The sequence below is a fragment of the Aethalodelphis obliquidens genome, unplaced genomic scaffold (assembly GCF_003676395.1).
Source record: "Aethalodelphis obliquidens isolate GAN/ISIS:26980383/991018 unplaced genomic scaffold, ASM367639v1 scaffold55, whole genome shotgun sequence".
Lineage (NCBI taxonomy): Eukaryota > Metazoa > Chordata > Mammalia > Artiodactyla > Delphinidae > Aethalodelphis > Aethalodelphis obliquidens.
Window position 1 is genome coordinate 1,247,795 of NW_020837999.1, and position 16,270 is coordinate 1,264,064.

General features: G+C 37.0%; 1 protein-coding gene across 4 annotated transcripts in view; it reads right to left on the reverse strand.

The window, feature by feature from the left end:
* CEP350 (centrosomal protein 350) overlaps nucleotides 1-16,270 on the reverse strand; it is a 139,927-nt gene that overhangs the window by 36,849 nt on the left and 86,808 nt on the right. For 3 of the 4 annotated variants that reach the window (XM_027086155.1, XM_027086154.1, XM_027086156.1), the window contains 3 exons: nucleotides 10,493-10,582; nucleotides 2,499-2,710; nucleotides 8-152 (listed from right to left, as the gene is read on the reverse strand). In XM_027086155.1, the coding sequence (XP_026941956.1) occupies nucleotides 8-152; nucleotides 2,499-2,710; nucleotides 10,493-10,582 (447 nt within the window). The remainder of the gene's footprint in view (nucleotides 1-7; nucleotides 153-2,498; nucleotides 2,711-10,492; nucleotides 10,583-16,270) is intronic. The other variant, XM_027086157.1, reaches the window with a different exon arrangement.

The following is a 16,270-nucleotide window of genomic DNA, read 5'->3' on the forward strand; positions in this document are numbered from 1 at the left end:
GTCTTACCTGACTGTGTCATAGATAATGACTCATCTGACCAACTATAACAGTGTTGATGGGACTTGACGGGTAGATGACATTGTCCTCCAGTTCTATGACTTCCTTTGCTAGACTCCTGCTTTGACACAGATGTGCAGCTTTTAGGAGGTGACTGTTCAAACAGAAAATCAAATGGGAACCGTTTTGTGATACAGTTGTAAAATTCTATTTAAAATTCAAGATACGAACCAGTTGAAGATAATATTTACAAAGAGTTTTAAATAACTTTATGAAATAAAAAGTGAAAAAAGTTTGCAAAATATACTAAGGATAAGATCTTGGCTTTTTAAAGGTAGAGAAAAAAGTTATAAAAAAGCATGCTTTTAAAAAATGTTTATAATAAATTATGAGTGGCTACTGAATCAGTGATACTTACCCCCTTATTCATTTTAACTTTAAAAATACTAAATATGGGGGTGCAGATATCTCTTCGACATAGTAATTTCACTTCCTTCAGATATATATCCAGAACTGAATTTGCTGGATCATACGGTAGGTCTTCATTAACAGATGAATGGATAAAGAAAATATGACATACACACACACACAAACACACACACATGCACACACACAAATACTATTCAGCCATTAAAAAACCCAAACAAACCAGAAATCCTGTCATTTGAGACAACACGGATGGATCTTGAGGGCATTGTACTAAGTGAAATAAGTCAGAGAGAGAAAGACAAATACTATATGATCTCACTTATATGTGGAATCTAAAAAAACCCAAACTCATAGAAAAAGAGATCAGACTTGTGATCAGCAGAGGTGGGGGTGGAGAGGTGGGGGAACTGGGTGAAGCTGGTTGAAAAGTATAAGCTTCCAGTTATAAGACATATAGGTACTGGGGATGTAATGTACAACATGATGACTATAGTTAACACTGCTATATGGTATATTTGAAAGGTGCTAAAAGAGTAGATCCTAAAAGTTCTCATCACAAGGAAAAAAACTTTTTGTAACTATATGAGGTGATGGATATTAACTAAACTTATTGTGGTAATCATTTCACAATATATAAATATATGTCAAGTTATTATGCTGTACACCTTTAACTCACACAGTGCTGTGTGTCAATTGCATGTCAATAAAACTGAAAAAAAATTTAAATATACTAATGTACTACTTTTATGGAAGGAAAGAAGGAGAAATGGAAGCGGGAAGGGAAGAAAAAGAGCATAAGAAGACTGCCCAAATGAGATTATTTATTACAAAGGGTGTAATTTCTACCTTGATATCAAGTGGAAGTGAGAATGTCTGATTTGATTCCTAGCTATCACCACTTCCTATCCCTGTGACTATGGGCAAGTTTCTTAGCCTGCTAAGCTTCAGAGTGGGGCTTAAAATCTAAAGAATTGTTGTGAGGATAATCTACATAAGGCATTCAGCATACTACCTGGCACTTGGTAAGTAAACACTCAATAAATATTACTTCTTATTATAGAAGTGACTTTAAGACACACTGAATTTAGATGGATTCTTTTTTTTAAACACAAAGAGGCTTTAACAATGTTTGTGTTCACTTATAATATTTAATATTGTTACGCTATAAAAAGAAACAAAATTGAACTATTTGTATTGAGGTGGACGGACCTAGAGTCTGTCATACAGAGTGAAGTAAGTCAGAAAGAGAAAAACAAATACCGTACGCTAACACATATATATGGAATCTAAAAAAAAAAAAAAAAAAGGTTCTGATGAACCCAGGGGCAGGACAGGAATAAAGACACAGATGTAGAGAATGGACTTGAGGACACGGGGAGGGGGAAGGATAAGCTGGGTCGAAGTGAGAGAGTAGCACTGACATATATACACTACCACATGTAAAAGAGATAGCTAGTGGGAAGCAGCTGCATAGCACAGGGAGATCAGCTCAGTGTTTTGTGACCACCTAGAGGGGTGGGATAGGGAGCGTGGGAGGGAGGGAGACGCAAGCGGGAAGAGATGGATAAATATATATATATATATATATATATATATATATATATATATATATAAAAAACTGATTCATTTTGTTGTGAAGCAGAAACTAACACACCATTGTAAAGCAATTATACTCCTATAAAGATGTTAAAAAAAAAAAAAGAAAAGGCACACTGGTGTGGTTTAAGGTCTTATTGTTTCTATTACATGACAAAACAGACTATAATAAGAACTTGTATTGTCTCACATATTATCTTTATTAAAAACTTTAGAAGTTCCTATCCCCTAAATATTAAAAACTTCACAGCATATAATTTTATAACTGCCCCTAAAGCTAAAATTCATATATTTATAAATCTTTAGGAGTCAAGGAAAAGCTTTATTTCTACTTAACTGTCATATAGTATATGTTACAGGTATGGGTGATAGTCAATGCTGTCCTTTAATAGCAAGAATATAACTGTTAATAATATACCTTTCAGGCAGGTTTTTTTCTAAAGAAGCTTTAAGATATAAATATATATTAACTTACATGTTTACTAGGTGAGGTAGAAGATTCCAGTTCTTGTGAAAAAACCATTTCTTCAGTAAGTATACTGTGATCTGGACTTCCAGGCTGCTCCTGAACTATAGGTTCAGATGGTATATATTCAACAGCAGGGCTGCCCAATTCTTCTGGAATAGAGCTTTCACTGTGTAGATGAGAGTAGGAAGGTACTGGAGATTCTGTTTCACTCACTATTTCTAGAAGAGGGTGAAAACAAGAAAAAGTACACAATCTTGGTCAAGGGACATGTTCATCTGTTAAACTTCACATTTGTTTTCAGCATAATTTCATTAGTTGCATTTAGATATAATTTTTAATCCCACCACTTAGTGAATCACATTTACTATAATATCCACTAGTCTAAGAATTTTGGCTGATGCAAACTGAGAGAAGATATCTGTAACATATAATCAGCAATGATAATGACTGACAACCTGAATGTAAAGATGCACGGCAATTACAACTCATATATTCATTTAGAAACGGAATCAATCCAACCACTTTGGAAAGAAATTTGGGAGTATTTGGCAAAGATGAAAACACTCTATGATCTAGCAATTCCACTTCTAGGTATAAATCCTAGATAAATCTTGTATACATGCAGCAGGAAACATGTACATGGTTACTAGTAGTATTGTTATAATAGTCAAAAACTAAGTAAAATAAGTAATTTGTGGTATATTTATAAACTGAAATGCTGCACAGCAATAAAAATGAATGAACTGCATGCACTGATGGAGATATATTATGAATTTTACTCAGCACTTTCAGAATTTGTAGTACTGCCTTGCCTCTGGAATTTCCTGTCCATTGTGGCCTCTCCTCTAAAAAAACAAATACTTTTGACACTTAACGTAAAATTCTTGACATTATACTTGTCTAACCTTAAGAATGTACACTGCTTTCCTTCTTTATCACTATGGATACAATGTCCCACAAAGATTAGGTTATATCACACTTTGGGTCAATACTGATAACATTTGGTATACTCAATTCCAAAAATATCACTGAAGACTTCGGGCCTGAAATTCATAAAATAAGTTTATTTAGCAAAAGAAATACCTATATCCCAAAGAATGTTTCACTTCAATAAACAAGGATGACCTAACATCTAAAAGCATTTCAGTTAAAAATTTTAAAAGATGTCTTTTTGGAGGGCAATTGCCCCGCCCACTTGGGCAGAGGGAGCCTGTTGAGCTCCCAGGCCTGTCCCCTGTCCTCCAAAGTCCCCCTCCAGGCCACGTAGGTCCTTGGGGGCATAGGAGGGAATGCAGGGAGATCAGGAAAGTCAGCGGGGAGGCACCCTCCCAGATTGGAGGAGCAGGAAAGGACAGGACACTGTGTGCCCCACGCACTTGAGCCCAGGAAGCCTGCTGCGCTCCCAGTGAGGTACCCTGCCCTCTAAGACCAGCGGTGGGGGGCACACCTGGGTCCCTTCTGTTCCTTGAGCCTAAGCCCCAACCGTCACAGCCCCCAGGGCCTTTTCCAGCCCTGTGGGTCCTGAGCATTGGCCCCGCCCACCACCCAAACCTCGCCTTTGCTTAGGCCCCGCCCTCCACAGCCAAGGCCTTCCTCCCCCCCTACTCCACCCTTTTTTCTTTTCTCTCCTCTTTTTTACTATTGTGGTACTGATATACCTTCCAGGTGTTGATTCATCTATATTTTTATTTTTATATTCTTCCTAACATATCTGTTAGTTTCCTAGTCTAACTTTATTTTTTACTTTGTTACTGTTCTTTTTTTTTTTTTTTTGCTGCCCCAGGCGGTTTGTTGGATCTTGGTTCATGAGCCTGGGGTTGGGCCAAAGCTCTTGCGGTGGGAGATTTGAGTCTGAACCATTGAACTAACAGAGAACCTCAGACCCTAGGGAATATTCATCGGAGTGAGGTCTCACAGAGCTCCTCATCTCAGCACCAAGACCCAGCTCTACCCAACAGCCTACAAACTCCAGTGTTGGAAGCCTCAGGCCAAACAACCATTAAGACAGGAACACAATCCCACTCATTAAAATTAAAAAAAAAAAAAAAAAAAAGGAGATGGGAAGAAAATATGTCACAGATGAAGGAGCAAAGTAAAAACCTACAAAACCAAATAAATGAAGAGGAAATAGACAATCTACCTAAAAAAGAATTCAGAGTAACAACAGTAAAGATGATCCAGAATCAGAATGGAGGCACGGATTGAGAAAATACAAGAAATGTTTAACAAAGATCTAGAAGAACTAAAGAACAAACAGAGGTGAACAACACAATAACTGAAATGAAAAATACACTAGAAGGAATCAATAACAGAATAACTGAGGCAGAAGAATGAATAAGTGAGCTGGAAGAAAAAATGGTGGAAATAACTGCCAGGAAGCAGAAGAAAGAAAAAAGAATGAAAAGAATTGAAGACAATCTCAGAGATATCTGGGACAATACTAAATGCATCAACATTCGAATTATAGGGTTCCCAGAAGAAGAAGAGAAAAAGAAAATATTTGAAGAGATTATAGTTGAAAACTTCCCTAACATGGGAAAGGAAATAGTCACTCAAGTCCAGGAAGCACAGAGAGTACCATTCAGGATAAACCCTAGGAAAAACACACCAAGACACATATTAATCAAACTAACAAAAATTAAATTCAAAGAAAAAATATTAAAAGCAGTGAGGGAAAAACAAAAAATAACATACAAAGGAATCCCCATAAGGTTATCAGCTGATTTTTCAGCAGAAACTCTGCAGGCCAGAAGGGAGTGGCAGGACATACTTAAAGTGATGAAAGAAAAACCTACAACCAAGATTACTCTACCTGGCAAGGATCCCATTCAGATTCGATGGAGAAACCAAAAGCTTTTCAGACAAGCAAAAGCTAAGAGAATTCAGCACCACCAAACCAGCTTTACAACAAATGCTAAAGAAACCTAAGTGGGAAACACAAGAGAAGAAAAAGACCCACAAAAGCAAACCCAAAACAATGAAGAAAATGGTAATAGGAACATACATATCGATAATAACCTGGAATGTAAATGGATTAAATGCCCCAACTAAAAGATACAGACTGGCTGAATGGATACAAAACAATAAGAGCCATATATATGCTGTCTACAAGAGACCCACTTCAGACCTAGGGACACATACAGACTGAAAGTGGAGGGATGGAAAAAGATATTCCATGCAAATGGAAATCAAAAGAAAGCTGGAGTAGCAATACTTGTATGAGATAAAGTAGACTTTAAAATAAAGACTGCTACAAGAGATAAGGAGAGACACTACTTCATGATCAAAGGATCAATCCAAGAAGAAGATATAATAATTATAAATGTTTATGCACCCAACATAGGAGCAGCTCAATAAATAAGGCAAATGCTAACAACCATGAAAGGAGAAATTGACAGTAACACAATAATAGTAGGGGACTTTAACACCCTGCTTACACCAATGGACAGATCATCCAAATAGAAAATAGATAAGGAAACACACACTTTAAATGACACAACAGACCAGACAGATCTAACTGATATTTATAGAACATTCCACCCCAAAGTGGCAGAATACACTTTCTTCTCAAGTGCACACGGAACATTCTCCAGGATAGATCACATCTTGGGTCACAAATCAAGCCTCGGAAAATTTAAGAAAACTGAAATCGTATCAAGCATCTTTTCTGACCGCAATGCTATGAGGTTGGAAATCAATTACAGAAAAAATACTGTAAAAAACACAAATACATGGAGGCTAAATAGTGTGCTACTAAATAACCAAGAGATCACTGAAGAACAAAGAAGAAATTAAAAAATACATAGAAACAAATGACAATGAAAACATGACGACCCAAAACCTATGGGACACAGCAAAAGCAGTTCTAAGAGGGAAGTTTATAGCAATACAATCTCACCTCAAGAAACAAATATCTCAAATAAACAATCTAACCCTACACTTAAAACAACTAGAGAAAGAAAAACAAAGAAAACCCAAAGTCAGTAGAAAGAAAGAGATTCATAAAGATCAGAGCAGAAATAAATGAAACACAAACGAAGAAAACAAGAGCAAAGATCAATAAAACTAAAAGCTGGTTCTTTAAGAAGATAAACAAAATTGATAAACCCTTAGCCAGCCTCATCAAGAAAAAAAGGGAGAGGATGTAAATCAATAAAATTAGAAATGAAAAAGGAGAAATCACAACTGACACTGCAGAAATACAAAGGATTATAAGCGACTACTCCAGACAACTATATGCCAATGAAATGGAGAACCATGAAGAAATGGACAAATTCTTGGAAAGGTACAATTTTCCTAGACTGAACCAGGAAGAACTGGAAAATATAAACAGACCTATCACAAGTAATGAAATTGAAACCATAATTAAAAGTCTTCCAGCAAACAAAAGTCCAGGACCAGATGGCTTCACAGGCGAATTCTATCAAACATTTACAGAACAGCTAACACTGATCCTTCTCAAACTCTTCCAAAAAATTGCAGAGGGAGAAACACTCCCAAATTCATTCTACGAAGCCACAACCACCCTGATACCAAAACCAGAAAAAGATATCACAAGAAAAGAAAATTCAATATCACTGATGAACATAGATGCAAAAATCCTGAACAAAATACTAGCAAACAGAATCCAACAGCACATTAAAAGGATCATACACCATGATCAAGTGAGATATATCCCAGGGATGCAAGGATTCTTCAATATACACAAATCAATCAATGTGATACACCACATTACCAAATTAAGGAATAAAAACCATATGATCATCTCAATAGACGCAGAAAAAGCTTGTGACAAAATTCAACACTCATTTATGATAAAAACTCACCAGAAAATGGGCATAGAAGGAACCTACCTCAACATAATAAAGGCCATATATGACAAACCCACAGCAAACATCATACTCAATGGTGAAAAACTGAAAGCATTTCCACTAAGATCAGGAACAAGACAAGGATGACCATGCTCGCCACTCTTATTCAACATAGTTTTGGAAGTCCTACCCATAGCAATCAGAGAAGAAAAAGAAATAAAAGGAATACAAATTGGAAAAGAAGAAGTAAAACTGTCGCTGTTTGACGATGACATAATACTATATGTAGAAAATCCTAAAGATGCCACCAGAAAACTACTAGAACTAATCAATGAATTTGGTAAGGTTGTAGGACACAAAATTAATGCACGGAAATATCTGGCATTCTTATCACCAACAACGGAAAATCAGAAATAGAAATTAAGGAAGCACTCTCATTTGCCACTGCAACAAAAAGAATAAAATACCTAGGAATAAACCTGCCTAAGGAGGCAAAAGACCTGTACTCAGAAAACTATAAAACACTGATGAAAGAAATCAAAGATGACATAAACAGATGGAGAAATATACCATGTTCTTGTATTGGAAGAATCAATAATGTGAAAATGACTATACTACCCAAAGCAATCTACAGATGCAGTGCAATCTCTATCAAACTACCAATAGCATTCTTCACAGAATTAGAACAAAAAAATTTTACAATTCGCATGGAAATACAAAAGACTCTGAATAGCCAAAGCAATCTTGAGAAAGAAAAATGGAGCTGGAGGCATAAGGCTCCCCAACTTCAAACTATACCACAAAGCTACAGTAATCAAGACAGTACGGTACTGGCACAAAAACAGAAATAATCAATGGTACAGGATAGAATGCCCAGAGATAAACCCACGCACTTATGGGCACCTAATTTACGACAAAGGAGGCAAGAACATACAATGGAGAAAAGACAGCCTCTTCAATAAGTGGTGCTGGGAGAACTGGACAGCTACAGGTAAAAGAATGAAGTGAAAACACTACCTAACACCATGCACAAAAATAAACTCCAAATGGATTAAAGACTTAAATGTAATACCAGACACTATAAAACTCTTAAAGAAAAACATAGGAAAAACACTCTTTGACATAAACCACAACAAGATCTTTTTTGACCCACCTCCTAGAGTAACGGAAATAAAAACAAAAATAAACAAATGGCACTTAAACTTAAAAGCTTTTGCACAGCAAAGGAAACCATAAACAAGACAAAAAGACAACCCTCAGAATGGGAGAAAATTTTGCAAATGAAACAACAAAGGATTAATCTCCAAAATATACAAACAGCTCATGGAGCTCAATACCAAAAAAACAAACAATCCAGTTAAAAAATGGGCAGAAAGGGCTTCCCTGGTGGCGCAGTGGTTGGGAGTCCGCCTGCCGATGCAGGGGACATGGGTTCGTGCCCCGGTCCGGGAAGATCCCACATGCTGCGGAGCGGGTGGGCCCATGAGCCATGGCTGCTGAGCCTGCGCGTCCGGAGCCTGTGCTCCGCAGCGGGAGACGCCACAACAGTGAGAGGCCCGCATAAGGCAAAAAAAAAAAAAAAAATGGGCAGAATGGGCATCCCTGGTGGTGCAGTGGTTGAGAATCTGCCTGCCAATGCAGGGGACACGGGTTCGAGCCCTGGTCTGGGAAGATCCCACATGCCGCGGAGCAACTGCGCCCATGAGCCACAACTACTGAGCCTGCGCGTCTGGAGCCTGTGCTCCGCAACAAGAGAGTCCGCGATAGTGAGAGGCCCACGCACTGTGATGAAGAGTGGCCCCCGCTCGCCACAACTAGAGAAAGCCCTCGTGCAGAAACGAAGACCCAACACAGTTAAAAATGAATAAATAAATAAATAAATTTATATTTTAAAAAGTCTGAAAATTAATGAAACATTCATTTCTAAAAAAAAAAGGGCAGAAGACCTAAATAGACATTTCACCAAGGAAGACATACAGATGGCCAAGAGGCACATGAAAAGATGCTCAACATCACTAATTATTAGAGAAATGCAAATCAAAACTACAATGAGGTATCACCTCACACCAGTTAGAATGGCCATCATCAAAAAATCTAGAAACAATAAATGTTGGAAAGGGTGTGGTGAAAAGGGAACCCTCCTGCACTGTTGGTGGGAATGTAAATTGATACAACCACTATGGAAAACAGTATGGAGGTTCCTTAAAAAACTAAAAATAGAACTACCATATGACCCAGCAATCCTACCACTGGGTATACACCCTGAGAAAACCATAATTAAAAAAGAGACATGTACCACAATGTTCACTGCAGCACTATTTACAATAGCCAGGACATGGAACCAACCTAAAGGTCCATCGACAGATGAATGGATAGAGAAGATGTGGCACATATATACAATGGAATATTACTCAGCCATAAAAAGAAATGAAATTGAGTTATTTGTAGTCAGGTGGATGGACCTAGAGTCTGTCATACAGAATGAAGTAAGTCAGAAAGAGAAAAACAAATACCGTATGCTAACGCATATATATGGAATCTAAAAACAAAACAAAACAAGGAACTAATGAACCTAGCTGCAGGGCAGGAATAAAGAGGCAGAGGTAGAAAATAGACTTGAGGACATGGGTTGGGAGGGTGAAACTGGGCCAAAGTGAAAGTAGCATTGACATACATACACTACCGAATGTAAAAGAGCTGGCTGGTAGGAAGCAGCCGCATAGCACAGGGAGATCAGCTTGGTGCTTTGTAATGACCTAGGGGGTGGGATAGGGAAGGGGGTAGGGAGGCTCAAGAGGGAAGGGACATGTGTATGCATATGGCTGATTTGCTTTGTTGTGCAACAGAAACTAACACAGTATTGTGAAGCAATTATACTCCAATAAAGATCTATTAAAAAAATGATACATTTTTACATTGTGAATGAGTAGTATAATCAGAATGGTTGAATAAATAAGGAAGGAATTTTTAAAATCCTCAAGGATATTCATCTACTCCAAGATAGAATGTGGGTAAAATTTTAAACGGCTTAAAAAATGATTTTAGGTAGTAGGGAAGAGAAGAATCCTCTACATTCCTGCTTTATACCCCTTAACATATTTTATTTTTATTCAATAAGTAACATACACTGATTTTAAAAGTTCAGACAGTATAAAAGTTGTATAAAGAAGAAAATGAATGTACCACCACCTCCTGAGAGAGAACCACTGAAGAAGCTTCTCCAATCTGATGTCTTTGCGGAAGAATTCATTTTGGAAATCTTCATTTTTGGCCCTTGACCTTATTTTTGAAATTATAAAAGTAGTCCATGAATGTAGTTGAAAAAACCCAACAAAACAAAACTTCAAACAGTATAGAAGGACGTAAAGTGATTATTTCACATGATCCTCTCCAACCACTTTCAGCTGTCCAATTTCCACACCTCAAAGTAAACCACTGGCAGTCAGGTATGATTGGTGTGTGTCTTTCCAGACCTCTTCCTATACTTCCTGACTTTTGAAAAATTTATTCTTTTAAAATTGTGGTTAAAAAAACAAAAAGGGATTTCCCTGGTGGTCCAATGGTTAGGACTTGGTGCTTTAACTGCTGTGGGCCCAGGTTCAATACCTGGTTGGGGAACTAAGATCCCCACAAGCCACGCAGCCAAAAAAAAAAAAAAAAAAAAAATTTTGGGAAAAATACATATACAAAAATTTACCCATCTGGATCCTTTTTTTTTTTTTTTTTTTTTTTTTTTTGCGGGGGGCTGCGTTGAATCTTCATTGCTGTGCACAGGCTTTCTCTAGTTGCGGCACATGGGCTTCTCATTGTGGTCGTTTCTCTTGTTGCAGAGCACGGGCTCTAGATGCACAGGCTTCAGTAGTTGCAGCATGTGGGTTCAGTAGTTGCGGCACGCAGGCCCTAGTGTGCGCGCGGGCTTCAGTAGTCGCAGTGCGCGGGCTCTAGAGCACAGGCTCAGTAGTTGTGGCACACGGGCTTAGCTGCCCCACGGCATGTGGGATCTTCCACGACCAGGGGTCAAACTCATGTCCCCTGTACTGGCAGGTGGATTCTTAACCACTGTGCCCCCAGGGAAGTCCCTGGATCACTTTTAAGTATACAGTTCAGTGGCATTAAGTACATTCACACTGTTGTGGTTGTGTGACCATCACTTCCGTCCATCTCCAGAACTTTTTCACCTTCCCAAACTGAATCTCTGTACTCATTAAATAATAACTCCCCATTCTCTTCTCTCCTTAACCCCAGCATCAACCATTCTACTTTCTGTCTCCATGAATTTGTACTCAGGTACCTCATATAAGTGGAATCATACAATATTTGCCCTTTTATGATTGGCTTACTTCACTTAACATGTCTTCAAAGTTCATCCATGTTAGTACATGTTTCAGAATTTCCTTCCTTTTTAAGGCTAAATAATATTCTACTGTATGTATATACCACGTTTTGTTTATCCACTCATCTGTTCCTAGAAACTTGGGTTTTCATCTTTAGGCTATTGTGAATAATACTGCTATAACCATGGGTGTACAAATATCTCTTTGAGAACTTGTTTTCAATTCTTTTTGGTATATACCCAGAAGTGGAAATTCTAAATCATATAGTAATTCTATTCTTAATTTTTTGAGGCACTGCTTTACTATTTCCATAGCAGTTACAACTATTTTACATTCCCACCAGCACTGCACAAGGGTTCCAATTTCTCCAAATCCTCATCAACATTTTTTTCTTCTGTCTTTTTTGATAACAGCCATCCTAAGAGATGTGAGGTAATATTTCACTGTATCCCTGACTGCTGAAGACAGAGTTACATGTCAGTAGGAGTCTAGCAACATTTGTACGCTTTTTAAAAAATATGGACTATAGCAGTCAATCTTCAGCACTTCTTTTAAAATATACCCTATATAATGTGACATAAAACAAAATGGAAGAAACACCAAAACTTTTTAAAATGTATAATCTGCAGGTGTTGTCCAATATGGTAGCCATCAGCCTCATGTTGCTACTTAAATATTAAAATTAAATAAATTCAGTTTCTTAGTTCTACTAGACAAATTTCAAGTGTTTAGTAGCCATTGAAAAAAATCAGGCTTTGGAAAAAAGTCTCGGAGTTCTTTCCTGAACAATATTTTATAATGCTTTATGAAAGAAAGGTATATGGCTTAAATAAACTCCTTAACAATGGACATGTCATGTTTCTTGGAGCCCAAGCTTATTTTTAATCCCTCACTGATATTTGATAAATTTCCTGCCACATGAGTTCTTGTCACCCAAGACAGAACCCAGAAAATGAAATTTCCAGCCTTCCTTGCTGGGCATTGGAACTTAGGCATTGAAATCTGGTGTCTCCAATCTGATGTCCCTGTAGAAGACTTCATTTTAAAATTGAGTATCCTGAAGAAGGTGGCTCCATGTGGACTCTAATTTAGGTGGCTTTTGGTAGTGACAGTGGATTTCTCAGTGGTTGCAAAATTGAGTCCCTGGTGCAGAAGTGGCATGAGTGGGGAAATGATACAAAATAGCAGTTTTCTTTTTTTTTTTTTGGCGGAAAAAGAAAGGGTGGCTTTATTCTTTGCCAGGCAAAGAGGGAACACCAAAACAGCAGTTTCCTTCAGGGCTCTGCTGAGTAGCTGCTAGAGCAGTTTTCTCAGCAGGCCAGTTCTGTGGTGTGGTTTTAGCACTGCTCCTAGAAGCTTGGTGTGGAGCTGGCTCTCCAGTCATCTCAAAAATTCTATGAGCCATAAAATACACAGCCTTTAGTAAGTTACTTTTCTGCTTGATCTTAGTCAGCTTCAGCTATTGCAACAATGTGCCCTGAGGGGTACACTGTCATTTCATTATAATGTATTTTCTTCTTTTTCTTAATTTTTCTTTTATTTATGTCATTTTAGCTCATTAAATACACTATTCCTAAACTATATTTGATGAGATTAAAATTGCCTTCGTTTTATCACATTTACCCAGTAACACTTTCTAAGATTACACAGGCCAACAGTTCCTGACAAATGGAGGCTTGAACAACAACAACTAGTCTTAATTTGCCTTCCAGGCATAGTCAGAAATGTTTTCTACTTCTGTTACAGCCCATGATGAAACCTGAGACACTGAATCTCTTTTCTCGGTCCTGTTAAATTTCCTTTCAAGAAGGAGTAGTCTGCAGCAGAATTTGACGCTACAGAATGAGGATGTGGAAGTTGACACAGAAGTCAGCCTCTGCTGAATAAACTGAAGAAAAAAGGAACACTACAGATGAACTATATTTATTGCATCATTGGTTTTCTTTATGTACCACTTGGTATGAATAGCTAAATAATATATCACTTAGTTTTGTTTGCTTTGAATTTTCTATAAAAGAAATCAAACTGCTTGCAGTCCTCTGTGATTTGTTTTAAGATTCTTGTATGTTGATTTGTTTAGCTGTAATTTTTTCTTCTTTACTGAGCATGATATAATATGTAAATATACCACAATTTATTTATCCATTCTCCTACTGATGTGGGTGGTTTCCTTTTATCCCTGCTATTTCAAATACTGCTGCTACGAACAATGTCATATATATCTCCTAGTATAAATATGTATACATATCTATATGTATATCTCTCTCTAGATATATACTTATATATATATATAAGTACAGATAGATATATTTATATCAATCTATTATCTATCTATGTAAAAGTTCTCTACAGCAGGGCATCCCTGGTGGCGCAGTGGTTGGGAGTCTGCCTGCTGATGCAGGGGACATGGGTTCGTGCCCCAGTCCGGGAGGATCCCACATGCCGCGGAGCGGCTGGGCCCGTGAGCCATGGCCGCTGAGCCTGCGCGTCCGGAGCCTGTGCTCCGCAACAGGAGAGGCCACAACAGTGAGAGGCCCGCGTACCGAGAAAAAAAAAAAAAGTTCTCTATAGCAGTGGCTTTCAGATTTTTTACCTTAATCATAATATATTTAACCTATGTGTGACATAATGATATTTTCTATTTTATTTCAACCTTAAACAATGCTGACTAAATGGATTTCAATCCACTAAATGGATTTCATACATCGCAAATGGGACAACCCACAACTCGAAAAACATTGCTGTAAGACAGCAGTCCTCAAACATTTTGGCCTCAGTGAACACTTTACACTCTGAAAAAGTACTGAAGACCCCCAAAAGCTTTAGTTTGTATGGTTATAGATACAGTTATATCTATCAATATTTACAATAGAAATTAAAATGGAATAAAAATATTTATTAATTTATGTAAAAATAACAGTAAAAAACCTATGTTACAAACGACATTTTCTAAAATTCAAAATAGCTACATTTTTAAAAAAAGTTTAGTTGAAAGGAGAGAAACTATTTTACATTAAATTAAAAACTTTAATGGCTAGCTTAACAGAAGACAGATTCTCATATCTGTTTCTGTATGCAATCTGTGGCTATATGTTGATTTGGCTGAAGTATATGCAGAAAATCTGGCCTCACACAAATGATACATAATTAGAAAAGGGAAGAGTATTTTAACAGTATTTACAGGTAATTGTGGATATCCTTTTTTAATGCCACACCAAAAGTGGACAATTGGTAGTTTCTTAAATGTTAAGCTGTAATGTGGAATCTGAAACCATATCTGTGAACTTTTCATAATCTGTTCCATTAAAATCCATTGGCCTGTCTTGCAATTTATTTATTTTTTTTAACATCTTTATTGGAGTATAATTGCTTTACAATGGTGTGTTAGTTTCTGCTTTAAACAAAGTGATCAGAGATATATATATATCTATATATATCTATATATATCTATATCTCCCCATATCTCCTCCCTCTAGTGTCTCCCTCCACCCCTATCTTGCACTTTAAATGGATCTTTTATCCATACTTGATTTTCTAATCATCACGGGTCATTTGGAAAATATTGATTCACTGAGTTAGGAAGATCTTTTCAAATATTGGCACATTTTATCACACAATATGAAAAGATGACTTTGATATCATTACTCATACCAGGAAAGTCTTTAAAGTATTGGAAAGCTGTCAAGCTCACAGTAGGGGAAACAGCATTTCTAAAAGCCTTAAATCTTCACTTGAAAGTTTACATTTTATTACCGACAATAAACACTATCAGTTGTTTTTCTTAAAGAGTCAGAGTTGCTTCACGTGTTTCTGAAACATTGTTTGCAAATACTCAAGTCTGAATAACCATATTTTGTTAGTCATTTAAGTAAAAATGGTACTACATGAAAAAATTGCTAGTTCAGCTTGCAAACCAAACAACTGTAGTAAGTGCTTTTCTTCAGGATAACCATCATGCTTTGGCAAACACAAGTGCTTTACGAATATTTCCTATTCGTCACAAAGAATATTAAAAAGATATGTACTCAAAATTGAGATTCAACAAATTAATATTTAAATTATCTAAATATTTAAATTAAAATTACATAAAATGTAAGAATGGCATGTTTTTATGGTGAGTACAGGGTGGTGAAGAATTCAATGACTATTATATGATTTGGTGCCACTGCCTTGATTCATATTAAGGCATCAGCAATTTTACCCACCATTATTTTTATACTACCAGTGTAATGCTGACACAGTGAAAAAGGCAAACAATATGTCAGTATTATTCAGACCTTCTGAAAGGATCTCAGAGACCATGGACCATACTTTAAGAACCATTGCTCTAGGATTTATACTTGGCAATGGAATTGCTGAACTGTAGGACATGTGTACCTGGCTTTATTATTTTTATCATTTTATTGATTATTTTTAATGCCTCGCCCTTCAACCTGTTTTTCAAACTAGGTTTAACAATTAACACTCACACCAGCAGTTCTTTGTTCCACCTACATACCAACAGGTTTGATGGATTTTTTTAAATGGGGTGAATGATGGCTCCCCAAAAGATGTGTCCATGTCTCAACCCCCAAAACCTGTGAATATAATCTTATTTGGAAAAAAGGTCTGCGGATGTAATTAAGTTAAGGAT